The sequence below is a fragment of the Melitaea cinxia genome, chromosome 19 (genome assembly GCF_905220565.1).
Source record: "Melitaea cinxia chromosome 19, ilMelCinx1.1, whole genome shotgun sequence".
Classification (NCBI taxonomy): Eukaryota; Metazoa; Arthropoda; class Insecta; order Lepidoptera; family Nymphalidae; genus Melitaea; species Melitaea cinxia.
In genome coordinates, this window is record NC_059412.1 from 7,575,666 (window position 1) to 7,595,981 (window position 20,316).

General features: G+C 32.6%; 3 protein-coding genes across 3 annotated transcripts; 2 read left to right on the forward strand and 1 right to left on the reverse strand.

The window, feature by feature from the left end:
- Nucleotides 1–3,064: 3,064 nt before the first annotated feature.
- Nucleotides 3,065–4,132, forward strand: LOC123662712. The gene has a single exon (XM_045597515.1). It carries the CDS (start codon nt 3,065–3,067, stop codon nt 4,130–4,132), a length of 1,068 nt encoding a protein of 355 aa, XP_045453471.1.
- Nucleotides 4,133–5,304: 1,172 nt separating this feature from the next.
- On the reverse strand, nt 5,305–9,576 carry LOC123662967 (telomere length and silencing protein 1 homolog). The gene is made up of 2 exons (XM_045597733.1): nt 8,693–9,576; nt 5,305–6,010 (listed from the first exon to the last, which is right to left on the reverse strand). The coding sequence occupies exons 1-2, from the start codon at nt 9,114–9,116 to the stop codon at nt 5,520–5,522; spliced, it is 915 nt and encodes a 304-aa protein (XP_045453689.1). The 5' UTR covers nt 9,117–9,576; the 3' UTR covers nt 5,305–5,519.
- A 664-nt stretch (nt 9,577–10,240) lies between these two features.
- Nucleotides 10,241–19,113, forward strand: LOC123662966 (malate synthase, glyoxysomal-like). Its single transcript, XM_045597732.1, has 7 exons — nt 10,241–10,491; nt 11,137–11,395; nt 11,803–12,130; nt 12,385–12,559; nt 14,218–14,326; nt 16,749–17,003; nt 18,808–19,113. The coding sequence occupies exons 1-7, from the start codon at nt 10,241–10,243 to the stop codon at nt 19,057–19,059; spliced, it is 1,629 nt and encodes a 542-aa protein (XP_045453688.1). The 3' UTR covers nt 19,060–19,113.
- The last annotated feature ends 1,203 nt before the right edge of the window (nt 19,114–20,316 follow it).

The following is a 20,316-nucleotide window of genomic DNA, read 5'->3' on the forward strand; positions in this document are numbered from 1 at the left end:
GGACGAAGACGGAACTGAAGACCATCATCGCCGGGAATTAGTCAGGCCAGTGTCCTTCCATATTACTTTCTAAGGTACGTTGTTGCGGCGTGGGCCAGCTAAGGAAATAAAGGCTGAAAATCAGGTGCCTAAAGCGCCTGATTCCGAACCTACCCCCTGTTTTCTGACCGCGTGCTATTAAAATTTATAAATTTAAAATAAGTTTATTATACTATTTCTACAACCTCTAAACCCACAAAGCGCGGCAACCGTTCCTTTTGGTTTCTACTGATAGACATATTATCGAAGTAATGGGGCCATACGCTGCCGTGACATCTGACGCCGATATAATCAATGATATCGTAAATAAAGAGGAAAGTTTTTTTCACTGTTTTTATAGGAGTGGAGATGTATTTATTTTGGCTCGCAGATTTCGGGATACAACGGAAAATCTTCACAGCTGCGGTTACATATCACACATGCCAGAAACAAAATTATTTTCAGCTGTTGCGAAACATATATAACAATAGAGCTCATAGGAAGATGTTCGACTATTTCAGAATTTCAGCAGCCATTTCAAATTGATTTCATGTTTTAATTGAAGATAATCCACATGCTGCAAATATTTTGGAAATTATTAATAAGAGGATGCATATGCCAAATCGATTAGCGGAACTCGTAGAACGCCATAATTATAACCGCAGACGAACTCAGTTCAACCCAATGTCAGCAGATATGCCAGAGTTTGCAGATTTTCCAAGAATGAGTGAGTATGAATTGTTTTTATTCGCTCTTGGCGTATCCCAGTTGAAGCAAGCAAGAAGTTATTACGCTGAACACATCCTCGATAACGGATCATTTATAATAGAGCTCTGTAATGCTATGCCGGATGAACACCTGACCGAATTACAGGGAACGAATTTTTGGATGGTTCGTGGGCGAATGCAATCCCGGCACATCAGAACAAGACAGTATTATGTATATATTGAAGAGAAGCAATAGCTCATTATTATTATACATGCGTCATTGGCAAAAGAACCATAGGGTGCTGCTATCATATTATGTGCATGATGTGGTGTAGAGCTATGCTCGACATTACTAGGTATATCTCTTTCAGCTTTTGGATAGGAGACTATCATTGTTGTGTGTGGGCGCGGATTGGAGGCGGAAGCAGTGCATTTTATGGCAGGTGGCGATGGACGGCTTTTACTTGCTTTGTTGGTTACATAATAATAATTATTATTATTATAGGTAAATCCGGAAAACTTTTGTTAGAGGAATATGATTATGAAATAGTCTATAAACATGGAAAATTATACCAAAATGCTGATACAATAAGTAGAATTAAATCAGAAAATATATCAAGTGATGTTAAGAAAATAAATAGTATAACTCGAAATAGAGAAAGATATTCGTAATTTTTAAAGAAATTGAAAGAAAACCGATTTTATTCCACAAACTCGAGGAACATAACGCTACCAAACAAGCTACCAAATAGGGTAAACGGAGTGGTTTTTATATCGATAGATTTGGACGACGAGAATGATAAGACGCTATTAGAATATAAACTTTATCTAAAAGAGTTAAAGTCCAAGAAACTAATTTAATATGATGTCCCGAGTATATCAGAGTATAGTAGGGAAATTTATTTTTCTTTTCCAAGACATATTTATTTATTTGAAAACCAACAGCGTTACAATGCGTATATACATAAAATTTAACATATGATTAACAATAATAGGGCCAATTATAGGTTTCCCTATCTATACTCTTAGTACTGTTACAAAAGGGCAGTATTGAAAGGCGATATTAACATGACTTGAAAAACAAAACAAATATTTGAGTGAAATTAATTTCACAAGTTTTGTTACCTTCATCTCAAATGGCATAAAATAAAAACAATGGTTAGATATATATTTAAAGATTCAGATATAACAATCAAATACTTTCACGGGAATGTTCAAAAGCCAAAAAGGGAGGATATCCCATCTATATTAGAAGAAAATCATTCTAATGTAATTTCAGTTCATATAGGTTTTCATAAAACCTGTAAAAAATTAAAGCTAATTATAAATACCCATTTACATACAGTATGAAAAATGGTATAAAGAATTTATTAAAAAACGCGAATCATGCCAAAAGAATAAAATTATTAGAAAAAATAAATAAAAAGCCAATGGAAATCACTTCAACATCTACAGAAGCATTTCAGTAAGTTGCTCTTGAAATTGTGGGTCCACTAACTTTGTCAGAAAATGAAAATAGGTACATTTTAACCTTACAAGATGATTTGACAAAATATTTTCAGGCCTTTGCCTGATCATGATGCCGAAACAATTGCAGATTGTTTTGTACGCAAATTTATTTGCAAAATTGGAATTTCTGAAATTTTTTAACAGACCAAGAAACTGATTTTACCTCAAATTTAATTTAAGAAATTTCAAAACTATTATAAAAAAATACAAGTGCTTATCACCCACAGTCTAATGGAACTTTAGAAAGAAGTCATTCAACGTTAGCAGACTATCTTAAGTATTATGTTAATGAAGATCAAACTAATTGGGACAAATGGATCGTTTTGCTATGGTTTCCTACAACAAAAGTGTTCACTTCAACTAAATTTACACCATTCGAATTAATCAAATATTTTTGTGCCCATTATCTAGATGACCTTAGATCCATTTTCTTAGCGCTTTAAGAGTAAAAAAGAAAAAAACGATGTCTAAAGTAGATTTTTCTAAAGTAGACTCTTCCTGAAACATTAAACATGCTTCTTATTCATCAGAAAGTGAGGACGAGACAAATTTATTTGAATACGTATATATTGTAGTTGGTACAGTTGGCAAAGTCAGCCGCGGTCTTTGTTTAATACGACGCTCATATTGCTCTTTGTCAGTGTGATTTTATACGTCGCATGCGCTCTTCTTTACTGTGTATTTTCAACGCCTACAACTTTTTGATATTGGACTCTGTTTTGCTTTGCGATTTGGACGAATTGGATTCGGTGATCTTGACAACTTGGCTTTTCTTATGGACTTGTCTTGTGAATTGTGCTGGAAACTTTTTTCTGTAATTTAACTGAAACATGTCTCGGTACACACCGACTGAATATGCAAACATGCATTTCATTTACGGCTTATGCAACGGCAACGCCAATAGAGCTGCTGCACTCTACCGGGAAAGATATCCTAATGTTCGGCATCCTGATTACCGTGTCTTTATTCGAGTGCACAATTCACTTTTTGAAGGAAGATTTCCCGGGACTGGCTTAAGCAGAGCTAGCGAAGGACGGCTTCAACGACATAGTGAAGTCGAAGTGCTAGAATTGGTTGAAGAAGACCCTTCTACATCCTTAAGTCAAATAGCAAGACGTACCGGTATACCGAAGAAATCTGTACATAGGATTTTAAAAAGACACCAACTTTATCCGTACCATTACCAAAAGGTTCAAACTTTGATGCCAAGAGATGGTGCATTCAGAGTAACATTTTGTCAAATAATGTTACGAAAAATAAGAGAAGATCCAAAATGTTTCGACAAAATTTTATGGACAGATGAGTCGACGTGCCGGCGAGATGGATTTTTAAACTTACATAATTTACACAGTTGGCAACTTGAAAATCCGAAGCTGATACGTGCAGACAGAGCACAGCAACAATTTAAAATAAATTTGTGGACGGGAATTGTTGGTGGGAAAATAATAGGTCCATATGAGTTGCCAGCGACATTAAATGCTGAAGGGTATTTAATTTTTTTACAAAATAATTTACTTGAGCTGCTGCAAAACTTATCACTTGAGACAAGAGAAGGAATGTGGCTGCAAAATGACGGGTGTCCCGCGCATTTTGCTGTTCGGGTGCGGGAATATTTAAATGAAGCATACCCAGATAGGTGGATTGGGCGCTTGGGTCCAATTTTATGGCCGCCACGATCGCCTGACTTGAACCCCCTGAACTTTTTTTATTGGGGATGCATTAAGGAAAAAGTGTACAATAAAGCAGTGTCCACAGTCGAAGAATTGCGCACACGTGTGCAATTAGCCGCTGGTGAAATTGAAGCATCAGGCTATGCACGCCGTATCAAAAGGTCATTTATAAGGCGATGCCGAGGCTGCATTGCTGCTAATGGGGGGCATTTTGAACATTTACTTTAATGTAATAAATGCGTTTTTATTATAAAAACCTTTGTTTTTTTTTTTTTTTCTTTTTGCACATTTAAGTAAAACAAATGCTAATGACACAAAACGAACTTACCGACCGTCATAAGCTCTATTCGCTCATACAAAGTAATTTTGCTTGTCAAGTACTAATTGTTATACCTTTTTAGAAACTACACAAACTAAGTATTTTTTTTAAATACTGGGCAATTCTAGTGCAGAACTTTTTTTTTTTCACAATCAATGGTTAAATTTTGACAAAAAGTAACGAAGAAAAATAAAAATAACTTCTAACGCTAATTTTTATAAGTTTAGAAAACATTATGCCAGAAATAGTAATTTCATTAGATAGTACAAGTATTCCCGAGTAAAATAAAATAAAAAGTACACTAAAATACCTCAATTTGTAAAAATTATGACCAAATTACCAGTCGCGGTAAGAATTTTTTGAAAATATTCATAATTTTCACAGTGTTGGCAACCCTGACATAAAAAGTACATTTTCTTGAAGATCGACATCAGGCCTCCAGTTAACGGACTATCCACTATTTACGACACACCCTGTATTTGAGGTGCCTGATGAAAATCAAAAAGAAATTATTAAAATTTAACACCTCAGTAACTTGAAAGATACATTCGAGGCAGGTTATTTATCTGGAAGATTTCTGGAGCCATTGTATTAATATTAGTAAAAGCAATTGTATTTTCAAAGATTTATGTAAGCAGTTCTCAGCGCTGCTGATAATAAAAAATAAACACTGGAACCGGATGATGCCAGTACCAACATTCGTCTTGCATTGAGTAGCACTGAACCAAGGGTTCCAAAGCTAGGTAAGTCTGCATTCAAAAAAATTACATTAAAATTTAATGTAACTTTTGTGACTGTGTGCTCTTTTCTTATTTGTTTAAAATAATTTAAGTAGTACATACTATATAAAATAATGTATGTGCTGTAATATGAAAATAAACACTTTGAATGGTTATATGCATTTTTCATTTAAAATTGATTGTTTATATACTAATTCTACTTTTTATTACCCAAAAAAAGGTTTTATAATTGGTAATCCATTGCATCTTAAATGGTCCCTGATAAGTAAAATTTTAAGAACCCCTAGTCAAAATTCTAACAATATTTTAAAATAAATACTGAAATAAAACAGAGTAAAGTATTTTGATCATACATTTTTTTAGGGAAAGCCAGTATTGTCTTAAAAAATACTATTTGTATGTATTTTATTCGCAATAGTTACTAGACTTACTAGAATTAAAGACTTAAAAACTTATAAACCTAGTTTTCATAAAATAAGTTGGAAGGAATAAATGTGGAAGAAATAAATTTATTTCCAGATGATTGATTTACCGTAAATTAAATAATTGCAGTCTTTTAATATCTCCTGAATTGTTTTCTAAACTTCTCATAATGATAATCATCAGTAGCCCTTTCCCCTTTCGCTTTTTTAACAATTTTATTAACACTTTCGTCAATCACGTTCGTTTCTGCTTTTTTACTTTCCGGTTTTTCTACTTTCCTCTTCTTTGAATTAACACTATCTAAATTAAATCTATTATGTTGAACAAAGTTTACAGCCATGTTTGTTGGAACAAACTGCGATGGACTATCTTTTTTGTTATGCCTTTCCCATAAAAGTTTCATTTTAGCTTCCTCTGTTGCTTCAATGTTCTTTATTTTTGCATCAATTCCTAAATCGACTTCTGGGATACCACTGAGCATTTGGTTAGACAACATTTCTTCTGATCTATGAGCTGAAGATGCTCGTAAATGTTCTGGTAACGATAGTAATGCTGCTTCCTCTGGTGCTAAATATTTTAACGACTCACCATCGTCATTTTCCCTCTTGTTATCATCAGCACCTTCTAAAAATTAATAAATATTATACATACATATTTTATACATTTTTTTACTAATTATTGTTAATTTTGCTTCTTTATTTTGATTCTTGTTTGGTGTTACAATAAATAAATAAAATTAATAAATATTTCATTTAAACTTAAATGCATAGAAATACATTAAGCAAACTATTCTTTCCTATTAAAAATTATGATAGGCAAACTATAGACATGAAAATAAATCATATAAATAAAAAGGATCATTTAAAATATTACTACTTAATTAATATACAGACTGCGACCTCGCCAAATATTTGTATATTTATGCAATAAAATAAAGTAAATCAATAATGACTGTGAAGCAGAATTATTAATATTAAACAAAAAAAAAACGCTCCAATAGATTAATTTTGTTTATTACATAATTATTATATGGGATATACAATAATACTGTTTTGTATGTTAGGGGTGTTGGGGGGTGTGGGGGGTGTTGGGGGTGTGGGGGTGTTGGGGTGTTGGGGTGTTGGGGGTGTTGGGGGAGTTGGAAGTTGGAAGTTGGAAGTCGGAAGTTGGAAGAGGAAGAGGAGGAAGAGGAGGAAGAGGAGGAAGAGAAGGAAGAGGAGGAAGAGGAGGAAGAGGAGGAAGAGGAGGAAGAGGAGGAAGAGGAGGAAGAGGAGGAAGAGGAGGAAGAGGAGGAAGAGGAGGAAGAGGAGGAAGAGGAGGAAGAGGAGGAAGAGGAGGAAGAGGAGGAAGAGGAGGAAGAGGAGGAAGCGGAGGAAGCGGAGGAAGCGGAGGACGCGGAGGAAGCGGAGGACGCGGAGGAAGCGGAGGCAGCGGAGGAAGCGGAGGAAGAGGAGGAAGGAGAAGGAGGAGGAGGAGGAGAAGGAGGAGAAGGAGGAGGAGGAGGAGAAGGAGAAAGAGAAGGAGGAGGAGAAGGAGAAGGATGAGAATGAGGAGAAGGAGGAGAAGGAGGAGAAGGAGAAGAAGGAGAAGAAGGGGAGAAGAAGGGGAGGAGAAGAAGAAGAAGTCTTATAAAACGTACCGTTGACCGCGTGGCCGTATGGAAGAGCAAGGAATTACATGGCCAGTTCTACAAAATTTTGACAGACCCAGATGTAGACCAGCCTAGCTCGATATCCTGGTTAGAACACGAGAACCTCTTCGGAAAAACCGAAGGTTTTGTCTGTGCAATTATGGACGAAGTTATTAAGATGAATAACTACATTAATTAGTACAGTTATTAAGATGAAACATATCATGAAAGACGGAACTCCAGACATATGCTGAGCTTGCCATAAGCCTGGAGAATCCATTAGACATGTTGTTTCCAGTTGTAGTCATCTTGCTAACGGTGAGTACTTGCACAGACATACCAAGTAGCCAGAATTATACACCAACAACTTGCTATTCGATACGGCCTCGTTGAAAATGAGTTGCCATATTATAGGTATAACCCAACGCCATTCCTTGAAAATGGTCGTGCATTGCTCTACTGGGATCGATCTATTGTCACTGACAGGTTTATTGCAGCCAATAAACCTGATATAGTGCTAGTAGACCGATCAGCGCATCGAGCAATTATTGTTGACATTACAGTTCCACATGACGATAATCTCGTAAAGGCTGAAAAACAAAAATTAAGTAAATATTTAGACCTTGCCCACGAGATTACCAGTGTGTGGAATGTAGACTTAACAATAATTGTTCCAATTGTTGTATCGGTTAATGGTCTATTGGCGAAGAGTTTCGACAACACCTTAAGAAACTCTCACTTGACTGTTGGATCAAGGGTCGGATTCAAAAGGCAGTGTTGCTTGAAATGACCCGCATTGTGGGGAGGTTCCTCAGCCTGGAACCGTAACTACCAGCGACCTGGGCCTCAACCTGCCACCGGAGGACTACTACTTTCATATTTTTAAATTTTTTTTATTTGTCTTTTTTATAAATATACAGGGTGTGGCGTAAATAGTGGTCCACCGTTAAGGATTCGATAAACTAGATAATTTACTTTTTAGATTTTAAAACGATAAAATATTGTAAAAAAATAAAAAAATAATAATATTTCCGGAATCTTTGGGTATAAATGGATAAAATTGTAATATGTTACAGTAAATTATCTGGTTTATCAAATCCTTAACGGTGGACCACTATTTACGCCACACCTGTATATAAAAATGTAATCATAAGAAAATATATTGAATAAAAGAAATGATATTCCGATCAAATAATTCCGATTGGTTCAATAGTTTTCGCAGTATAACCAAACAAAAAACCAGCTCTTCATTTATTACTATTGATACATTATATACTTATTTCTGTTATGCATGCAGTGTATGTATTGTTATTTTTATTTCCTTTCACTTTTTACCGTACATAAAGATTATTTCTCCATACATTCATATTTATCAAATAAATATGTAATCAAAAATATAATATTATAATAGTTTGCCAATGTATGTGTAATAAAGGCTAGACTTTAGATTAAGAACCGCATTTTGAAGTTAGATAAGTTAGTGTTTATTTTTTTTGCAACCAAATTATGTTGATAAACAGTCTAATTTGGTTGTTAGATAGGTTGGGTTATTTTTTTTTGTAAAGAAATTATGCCGATAAACAGTCAAATTTTGACATTAGATAATTCAACGGTTCGTAGTCTAAAGCCTTACCAAAACATGTTTCGAAAGAAGCACTTTAGACAATATTTCTAACCTTTCCGTTTTGCCAATTGCTCTTCTATGTATTTCATCATTTCTTCATCTTCATCGCGTTTATTAGTTTCAGCAGAAAATTGAGTGCCGATACCAGTATCATACGCATCATCTACTTGTTTGACCTTCCCACTTTTTAACGCTTGCATATTTACCATACCACCAGATTTAACGTTAAAGGGATCTTTACAAGTTATTTCCTCAACTAAATTTATTTTTTGTCCCGTGGCTAAAGCGACTATGCTTACTCCGTTCGGTCTTTCTCTTAATTTCTGCATTTCTTTTGCTTCTTCTAACCTAGCTAAAATTAATTCTTCATCTTCAGATTCTTCATCTTCAATTTTTACTCTTTGTCTCAAGTTTTTCCTTTTTTTTGGTTTAAATTTTATTTCTTCTTCGACTATTGATTCTTTTGATTCTTCCATATTATTTTTTTTATCTCTACGAAAAACCTCATAAAAGTTCCTATAAATAATGTCAGCTAAAGAACTCACTCATCACAAACTGTTGTTAGTGTGTCACACAAATTACTCCTACTTTTAACAAATGGTTTAATTACACAATACTTATAGGTAGTCTTCTACAAATAAAATATTTAAAATTAGTTTATAATAAAAATCAATTAACAAATAGGTATTTAACAGGTTTGTACACTTTTTATAACCAAAGAGTACCAACAAAGTACCAACGTCACGTAAGATCAAAGAGTAAAATAGCTTGCCTATACAGGAGCGTAAGATGGAGAAGACACGACGGAGATTGATCACTGAATTAGAGGTAACAATCTCAGTAGAATTTTGAAGACTGCCAAAATAGTAGGTAGTATCATGGTAGTATAGAATTATTCTATACTACTATGATATTACCTACTATTTTGGCATTAGATCCAGTATATAAGTGTATAATCTGGGTATGTATTTATTTGTGTAATTATTTATTATTAATTTATTTATATGTTTATTATTTATTTATATTATTATTACATTATTACATTGTCGGATTCACTTCGTTTTGCCTTTTTGATGACCCTACTCTGTTTTGTTTTAAAATCTCCTCTACCCCAAGAGTGTCTGGAAGAAATCGCTTACCTAGCGAAAAGACCGCCTTTGTGCATATTATTATTTTATAACTTTTTTTTTTAAGATGCCTATGTACTTTAACTTTTATGCACAATAAAGTATATTTCTTCTTCTTCTTCTTCTTTCTATAATCTATGGTATAGATCAAACTATGAAGGAACCTAAAACATTTTTGTTCCTTATAGCAGCATTACCGTTTATTTGTGTGTTTGTGTAAGTATTACTATGCTCTGTGTTTATATGTCAAAGTCTTGCTTATGTCATTCACAACTTCAAGTAAAGTTTACAAAAATACGAACATTACGATTCATTAGCGAAAGATAATATATTACACAATGATAATTTTAATTCAGTTTGATATCAAGAAGCTAAAGTACGGTTGTGGACATACTTGGAACATCTTTTTTAATACTTTACATAAGAAATATATAGTGACGTTATTTTATCAGTGTTTAATTACATAGATAATTATGTCTGGAGTTTTATTATTGCAATCTTCCCCGCCTAAATTAGAAGATATTCAGAAGAAAATATTTAATAAAGGCGCTCTCGAATTTTTAGCGAATTTACATAGAGAGTTTGATTGTAAAGTTGATCAACTTTACAAAAATAGATTGAAAACTTCAGTCATTTTAAAATCGGGTGTATCTTTAAATTTTAAAGAATCTCCCGAACGAAAAGACTTATCGTGGAAAGTTGCTCCTTTACCATCGAGACTTCAGTAAGTGTTTTTATTTTTATACAGAGTTTCTGGCATAGCTTTTTATTGTCAAAACTATTTATTAGTACATTAAATATACTGTTTTCTTCAGTGTTCATTTCCTTTTGATTGTAAGTTACTAGAATTGCTTTGCTGTCTTACTTGCGGAATTTGTAATCCTGTGAGTATTATTATAAAGAATTTATACACATATATATCTAGGTCCTTCATTAATTATGTACCAAATTTAATAAAAAAAAAACAAGTATCAACAAAAAAAAAAAAACATAAATGATTAATAACTAATACATTTTTTGTTTTGTAAATAAATAAATTTTTAAATAGAAATTTAAATGAATTCCCATAGACCTAACAATTACCTTACCGTTTTTTTTTTACTGTTCATTGGAATAATTTCATTCCGGACACATTTGTACGTACAGGATATCATTTTTTTTTCAAGAATGGTGTATTACCTTGTATTGCGAGTAGTATGTGGGTTTAAGGGGGACTTCCCATCACCCTTCACCCCTTTTAACACTGAAATTATCTTGCCAAACAATTCTAAATCAAACCCGATTTTTATATAAATAATTTATCATTTGAATGTACATTCTCTTAAGGAGTAGAAAAAGGAAATGATATACATTTGTTTTTTTTTTTTAGAAATCGTCACTTAGATTTAGGTGATGTGTCTGCAGCAAATGCTGCGCACTTTTCTGCTGCATTGGAATCGGATGTTCAGGGAATTCAAGTAGACTTTGATGATGGACACTGCCCGACATGGAGAAACCAATTGCTAGCATATAATAATATAAACCTTGCTATTCATGGGAATCTTCCTGGGGCACCTATTAGTATCACGACATGCCCCATTTTAATGCTACGACCAAGAGCCTGGAATATGATAGATCATGATATTTTAGTGAGTATAACTTTAAATTTGCTTTTGGACATTCATTAAAGTGAGCGCTATTAATACTTTTAACTAAATATTTTCATTTTATTTCAAATATAACAGGACAAAAATAGCTTTAATTTAAAAATTATGATTAAAAAAGATCACTACAATCAGTGAAGCTACTAATTAGTTTAAAGTTTTTGGAACAGTTGGAATTTAAATAATTAATAATTAATAGTTCAATTGCATGAGATAGATTAAAGATTTTAATTTGCTATAAGGAATAGAAAAATCTGGTCACCAAAACTGATTTCAATATAAAAAGTTCATATATTATCTTTTTGTTTATTAAAAAATGCATTAATTACTTCTTGTTTTTTAATACTGATATGCTTTCTGCAAGAGGTTTCATTTTGTTTTATATATTTTAGATTGATGGCAAAGAAGCTATTGGGCCATTGGTCGATTTTGGTATTCTTATGTACCACAATGCCAAGAAATTGTATGAAGCAAACTGCGGCCCTTACTTTTATTTATCTAAACTGGAAGGGGCATCAGAGGCACAACTCTGGAATGAAATCTTTGTATGGACTCAAACTCAACTTAGTATTCCAATAGGAACAATAAAAGCATGTGTTTTGATAGAAAATATTGTATCAACTTTTGAAATGGATGAAATATTGTTTGCATTGAAGGACCACTGCATAGGTTTAAATTGTGGCATATGGGATTATTGTGCTTCGATTGTCGCTAAATTTGGTACGATTATTTTTATAAAGCATTTATTATTCGTATAGATATTTATTTCCTAATTTATTTATTAGTATTACTATTATTAATAGAATTTAGAACAATAATCCAAACATTTATTGTAAATTTATATATTTTTAACTTAAATTGAATAATTTTAGTAACTTACATTTTTGATAAAATACCAGAGATGATAAGGATATTTACAACAGATAAAATTAAAAAAAAAAAAACGAATAAAACAAAACTTATTCGTTTTTCAGGAGATCGTAAAGATTTTTTACTGCCTGACAGGAATAAATATGTAAATATGGATCAAAAATTTCTCAACAGTTACATGAAAATTGTTGTAAACACTTGTCATGCGAGAGGTGCTTTGGCTACAGGAGGCATGGCTGCATCAATGCTAAAACCAGGCACAGACGGCTCTGATGATTTGTGAGTTTCATTAAATAATGATTATAGTATATTCTTAATGGCAAACCAGAAAAATAAAAATAAATTACAACACACACACATCAGCCTATCGCTGTCCACTGCTGGACATAGGCCTCGACAAGCTGCCCTTTACTGCCCCTCTTCGATCTGTATATTTCAAAGCCAGCAGTTAGATGGCTATCCTGCCATCGGTCAAATTTTTAAGTTCCAAGGTGGTAGTGGAACTGTGTTATCCCTTAGTTGCCTCCTACGAAACCCACGGGAAGAGAGGGGGTGACTATATTATTTGCTGCCGTAACCACATATTACAAAAACAAGATAAATTACAAAGGCATCCTTTTCGTATAAAGCAATTATTAGAACGATTATTTTTACTGTACAGTTTGGTCTATGATGTTAATAACATAAAGATCTAAAACTTAATCCTTTTACCCATGATTTTTCATTCAGAAGTCATTCATAGATTCTTTTGCCTTTAGAAAGTAATCTATTTGATCATATAGATTTAAATAATTCATTTTTGCTTATAAACATGTATAGTGTGATGATTGTAAAAGTTTCTGCATTGTAAGAAAAGGGTTACAAAACCATGAATAACAAACATTTACTTAATATAAATCTACAGACTGTCTCAATATGTATAACGTTTTAGGTAAGTTTGTATCAAAAGTATGATGATTATTATGCATTTGTCTATTTTACTAAAAATTAAAATATATGTAACAATAATTTCCAATGTATAAATAAATATGATTTAATAATTTTGTGATACTTATAGCCTACCGCTAAAAGATCATTTTTGTGTGTAGTTTTGAATATATTGATAAATAATTTATCATATCGTGTCGTAAAATTTTATGTTCTATGCCAAAGGTGAAATTTTTTCTTTGTCCTAGAACGACTTGACTTCACTTTGACTTTGATTTAATTACAAGAAGTCCCTTGAAGTTTATTCTGATACTTAAGAAACATCTTTAAACTACTGTCCTATTTACTCATATTTTCTTTACTTTATATATTACATGAAGCAAAATTTTTTACTACTACTTTTATCTTTATACTTAATAAATCAACTTTCTATCCATAGATTATACACTTATATACTGGTATTCTATCTCTTATGATTCACTATGCTACTATACTATACATAGACAGTAGTATAGACAGGATTCGCGATTGATTTTTGCTGACATGATTACTATTAATAACCTTGCATAGTAATTAATCAGGGTAGTAACCCTTGAGATAAGAGATTAATATATTCAAATATAAAACTTAAAATTTTCTTGCATTTTATCAGAACATATAGATAATCCATAATTTGTTTACGAATTAAAAGTCTAATTTCATTGAAAGATAATGAAATATTTAACAGTGGAAAAAATCGTTAACATAATACTTATTCAAACTTTCATGCTTTTAAATTTCAATTTTTAATTATACCCTTTATTTAATAATGGTATCTCTATTCGTATTGCAAAACAATGTTTGTTAGATCAGCTAATATATTTTCAAAAATTTGTAGTCAATAGTAACATAATAATAAGCACTAAACATATGCAATATGAAGTTGTCATTTTCACTAAACAAAAAAATGCATTCAATTTTTTTTTTTTTAATTGTACAGATATAATAAACAAAATATATTTCTTTAAAAGGTCAAAGATCATTTTGAACAAAGTTCTCGAAGCAAAGCTGAAAGAAATCGAAGCGGGAGTGGACGGTTTCATGGTCTACGATTCTCGTATAGTACCGTATGTTAATGAGGTAAGGTCTGTTATATTTACTGACTAGCCTAGACGACGCGTTGGCGCAACGGTCACAGCACTTGTTTGTGGCTATTGCGCTGGCGGTTGTGGGTTTGATCCCCGCATATGACAAACGTGTGTGTATTGGGCATGCAAATGTTTGCTGTGGTCTGGGTGTTAGTGCATTCCTTGTGGGTCTCCCCACCGTGCCTCGGTGAGCACGTCAAGCCGTCGGTCCCGGTTGTTTTCATATACACCTGATAGCAATCGTTACTCATAGTAGGGAATACATAACAACCCGCAATGGAGCAGTGTGATGGATCCGTATACATGGGGAAAGACGTCTATGCCCAGCGCTTCGTAAGCGTATGTTTGTAATGAATTAACAAAAAAAAAAAGCTACTGGATGGATTTTAGAAATTCTTTTATCTATTAGTTGATAGCTTAACGTTATCACTTATTAAGCTATATTATGTACAGAAATATTAAAATCATGCAGTCCACTCAGGCGAAGCCGCGGGTTATAAATGTGAACATTGTAACAAAATAATGATCTGGGCAAAGTCCTTCGATAACATGAGTAATTAACTCTTAATTACGCAGTAAGGTATAAATACAAACAGTTTAAAAGTGAATAATTGTGTTTGCTTGCAAATTAAAAAAAAACGACTTTAATTACATGGATCAGTACTACAACTTAGGTTGACGAAAAAAAGTTAAGTCATAGCGCATTATTATAGATAACTCAAAAAGTACTAGTCAGATCTCATTCCAATAAAAGGGGACCACACGAAAAGCACCAGCTTTCGATTAAAACAAGAATCATCAAAATCGGTACACCCAGTATAGCTAATGTTATAACTTTATGAGGTATAATATAACGTAAAAACAGTCAAGTAAATACACATTATTATTATTAGCTATAACTGAAAAAGTACCTGTCAGATCACAATTAAATTTAAAAGGAACCACGTGATACGCACCATATTTCGATCAAAAAAAAATCATCGAAATCGGTCTACCCAGTCAAAAGTTCAAAGGTAACAACATACATAAAAAATACCGTCGAATTGAGAACCTCTTTTTTTTAAGTCAGCTCAAAAGTGCTAAGTGTGTTTTACACGTATACCTATTATGACGTAAGAAAACGTTAATGAGTTTTTAAACAGAAAAAAACTAATTTGTCTGAAACTTGCTAGCGATAACGATTTTTTTTTTTTTTTTTTTTAATTTACGATCGTATATTTTGTTTTATCTATCGTTAATTAGTGTCATTGACATGAAAATTTAATGTTTATCATCTTCAGTCTTGAGCTATAATTAAGTATGTTGAAGACTAGTTTCACAGCTTATAGATAAAGTATATACTGCAAATCAGGCTCGAATACATTAACAGCAGGCAGTGCATGCCATTAAAAACTGTTTTTCCTCAATTAATAATTTAGATTCATATTTGCAAATGTAAATATTCAATTTAAATTGCGAACATAATAGAGAAGATTCTAGGTTTTTTCTTTATTTATTTATTTTAGAAAGATGGGAAACTTTTTTTTTTGAAATGACATTGAAATTTAATCGTCTTTAAAATGATTAGTTTCGGTTGATTTCAATCGGCATAAAATTACGTTTTACTTATTTATTTTTTATTTTGTTTTGTTACATCAAAGAACGATTTAGCGACGCTTTTTTGTTTAAATTAAAATAACAAATGATACCGGAAAGTCAATTATTTAGCGTTAGACTTTGTGGTTAAAAAAAAAAATATAAAATGGAAAATACTGCTTATAAATAAATAAATAGAATATTCCATTGAAATGAATACAAAATTACTTTCAACGAAAGAAAAAAAAAACTTTGTTCACGCGTTGGCGCAGCGGTCACAGCTCTGACTAGCGTTAACGGTCGCAGGTCCGATCCTCGCTCACGACTGACATTTGTATTGGCCATATACATGTTTGTCGTGGTCTGCGCGTTTGTGCTTGAGTACTCTGTGTATTTCCGGATTCCTGAGATAGGAGAAAATCCTGCTGAGAGCCGTTGAGTGTGAAGCGTTTATTAAGCGTGGAAAAAAATAGAAATGGACGTTAACAAAATTCATCGAAGTTTTTTTTTTCGAACATAGATGTAAAAGCTGTAGATATACATTACAAAATATGTACACCTTGATTATTTTATTTTACAATGTATAGTATTACAGTAGATATATAAATAATAATAAAAAAATATTGTAATTTACTAAACGAAAATTTATTATAATATTATTTTCTTAATAAATGATAAATTCCAAAACTACTGAATTAATCCTATCAGTGGATTACTAAGTTAATGTTAATTTAGAAAATTAAATCGCAAAAAGGATTAATTTACCTACCATACAAAGTTGGAATTAGTACGACGAATTAAAAATTTAAAAAGTAGATAATTACTAACTATTGTTTCAGCTTTGGAAGAAAAGCGGCGCTACTCCTAATCAAATTCATCGTATATTAGACATTAATGTTACACCAAAAGATTTATTGTTAATACCAAGCGGAGGAGTTACAATGCAAGGACTGAAACACAACGTAGCAATAACAATTTTGTTCATTTACCACTGGCTGGCGGGAATCGGACATTTCTTTTACAGTGGTAATGTTGAAGACTCGGCTACTGCGGAAATTTCTAGAGCTCAGATCTGGCAGTGGATTAGATTTTCTGTAAGTTAGATTTCAGTTTGTCATACTAAACCAAAATTTGGAAATGGGCGGGAAAGTAAAAAAATAAATGTTTTTTGTTTATTATTGACGTTTTAAAATCTACGTAAAGGTCTTAATAATAATATTTCATATCATAAAAAATAATTAGAAAAAAATTTGTAATAACACTGGTTGACAAAATTTTAACTTTTTTGGCACATGGATACTTATATCAAATTTTGAATGTATTAGGGCCACGAAACAATAATATGTGAATGAAAAAAAATTGACATGTCAAGAAGTACAAACTTCAGCTATATTTAGAGAAATTATTGCTTAATATAGAATAAATACTTATGATTTTCGTAAATTTTTAGCTTCTGAAAGGTATTTTTTAAGTTTCCAACAATAATCTGCTAGCATTCCTGGACTCTATTTCCCTTGATAGCACTTCTCCGTTAAGGAAATGTCCTGATGGAACCTCTTGCCTTGTTCACTCACAGCACCCAAATTTGCCGGAAAGAAATCCAAATGAGAGTCCAGTATATGTATTTTTAAGGACATATTACACCCCGAAGCTTTAAATGATATTACAAGTTCATTTTAATTTTTCGATTTATGGTTTCCTACAAAATTTTGGATAACGTTCAGAAAACATTTACATAAAATATAATCACGCCTCTTTCCCATAGGGGTAGGCAGAGACCACTTCTTTCCACTTGCTACGATCCTTACATACTTCTTTCGCTTCGTCCACTTTCATTATTCCCTTCGTACATGCTCTTCGGTTTAGGGTACTCTTGACCTGGCCTTTTTTCAAGACGTCCCTTATTTGGTCTCGGAACGTCCGCCTAGGTCTACCCCTTCCAACCTTTCCATCCACACTTGCCTTATACACTTTTTTCGTCAATCGTTCTTCACTCATTCTCTCGACATGACCAAACCATTGGAGCATACCTTTCTCAATTTTTGTCACTACATCTTTCATCACATTATTATTTATATTTCAAAACATTTCCAAGCGAGTTTTTCCTGATTATTCAGTTTTTCTTCAAAGCTCTTATCCTTTATGTTTGCTTTAATCTTTGCTTCGCTGAGTTTGGAGAATTTCTCTTTAAGAGATACAAATCTACTGCCATCTATAGGCTATTACGAAAAAAAATCAGTTCGGCACTATGTAGGATAGGTCTGTTGATCGAAGTTTGGGTACTGGATAGTGTGTTTGGAATTGTTTGTAATAAATTAGGTTTGGGTAGTTTAATTTTCGAAGTGAAATTTCTTTAGGCGCATGAGGGTAAAATTTTTACGGATAAAACGGCAACGATTTTGTCGATGGCGCTGGAACGGAAATCTAAAGCTTTAGATTTGTATAAATATAAACGAGACTTAAAAATTAATTTGCCAAAGAAGTTTCACTTCTAACATGTGTACTTTCTACGCACGTACTGTTTTATTTATTTATTGGTAATTTTTGGTTGGTTTGTAATCTTTGATTGATTGCATGATAGATAGGTTAAATGGCTGCTTTTTATCTTCAATAAGAACACTAAAAATTTATTACATTACTTTAATATTGCCATATTTACAATACGAATTTATTCCTGTCTTAATTAAGCTACATACTGGATTCATAATTTAAACAAATTGTTTTTTTTTTTTTTTACTTAAATTTCTTTCTAGTATAATTTTAATCTGCTTTATAACATCCCATTATATTATGGACGAGTTTTCCACTAAATATTTTTATTTAAATGTTCTCGTAGTAGGTATATAATTTTTCACAAATTAATATAATATATTTTTATTTGTATTTTAATATTTACAGCCGGCTTTAGAAGACGAAACAAAGCAACAAGTTACGCTGAAATTGGTAGAGAAAGTCGCGTCTAATTTCACTGCGCATGCACATAAGAATCTCTGTCGTTCCAGCGCTGAGAGAAAACGACTCACAGCAGCCAAGTATATGAGTTTGGAGTTATTTTTATGTCGTAACCCACCCGAGTTTATTACTTCATATCTTAACGATAACCATAAATTTAGAACATTACATAATAAATCCCTTTTGAGTAACCTTTAATATTGTGATTTATTTATTTTTTATAATCTAATAGAAATCATAATATAATAAAAATAATACATTACACTTCAGCCTGTAATATCCCACTATTGGGTATAGGCCTCTTTCCCCATGTAGGAGAAAGATCAGAGCTTAATCCACCACGCTGTTCCAATGCGGCTTGACGGATATTTTCCCTACTATGAGTAACGATCGCTATCAGGTGTACATGATAATAACCGGGACCGATGTCTTAACGTGCTCTCCGAGGCACGGTGGGGAGACCCACAAGGACTGCACCACTGACCCAGACCACGGCACACACTTGTATGTTCAATACAAATGTTTGTCATGAGCGGAGATCGAACCCGCAACCGCCAGCGCAACAGGTACAATCCATGGCTGTAACCGTTGCACCAACGCGGCGTCAATAATATATTATTATGGCTTTATAAAGTTATTTATGTTACAAGGAAATTAACCAAAACGATGACTTATTTGTGTAGGGTTACAGCTTACTTCTAGTTTAGTCTAAGGTGCATTTATTTCTTTTACTTACGTGCATTTTATATTTACGTGATTATTTGTTAATTACATCAAAATGTTGTATTAATAAATGTTTTTTAATAAAGGATATTTTTGTTAATGATTTTTTCTTTATTGCTAATTGCTGTTGCTATCAATGTCAGTTAAAATTAAAATCTGCAAATTGCTGTGCCAGCTGACAGATTTGAATGTCTGTCTTAACCGATCGTGCTAGTGTTTTAAGTTAGATTTACCGCATCACTAGTTACAAGGCTCGACGCAAAGCCACACCAAACACCACCGCCACAGCCACCAGTGGACCTACCCCACCCCAGCCTGCAAAATAATATTTGTAATAAAAAAATTACCAATCAATAGATTTTCAATAGCTCAAATCAACTACGTTGTCCTTTAAAATTGCTCACCTTAAATTATTTAATTAAAAATCAATAGTCGTTGAAAAAAAAAATATTTATCAATATTTTCAAACTGTCTATATCTTTTGATGTATACAATATTTTAATTGCTCAGTGTTAGAAAACTGCTCAAGTTGCACTTACAATTGCTTACGTACAGTTTGTAACAGCTCCACTTTCCTGAATTGTTAAATAAATATAAATAGTTTTAACAAATTTAACGTTTAGATAATAGATAGCTAAGCGCTGCGCATGCGCACAGAAATGGATTAGATATCTGGATCCAGATAGCCTAGATAAAAATTGTATGAAAATTTTGTAATCCCTGTTTTAAACA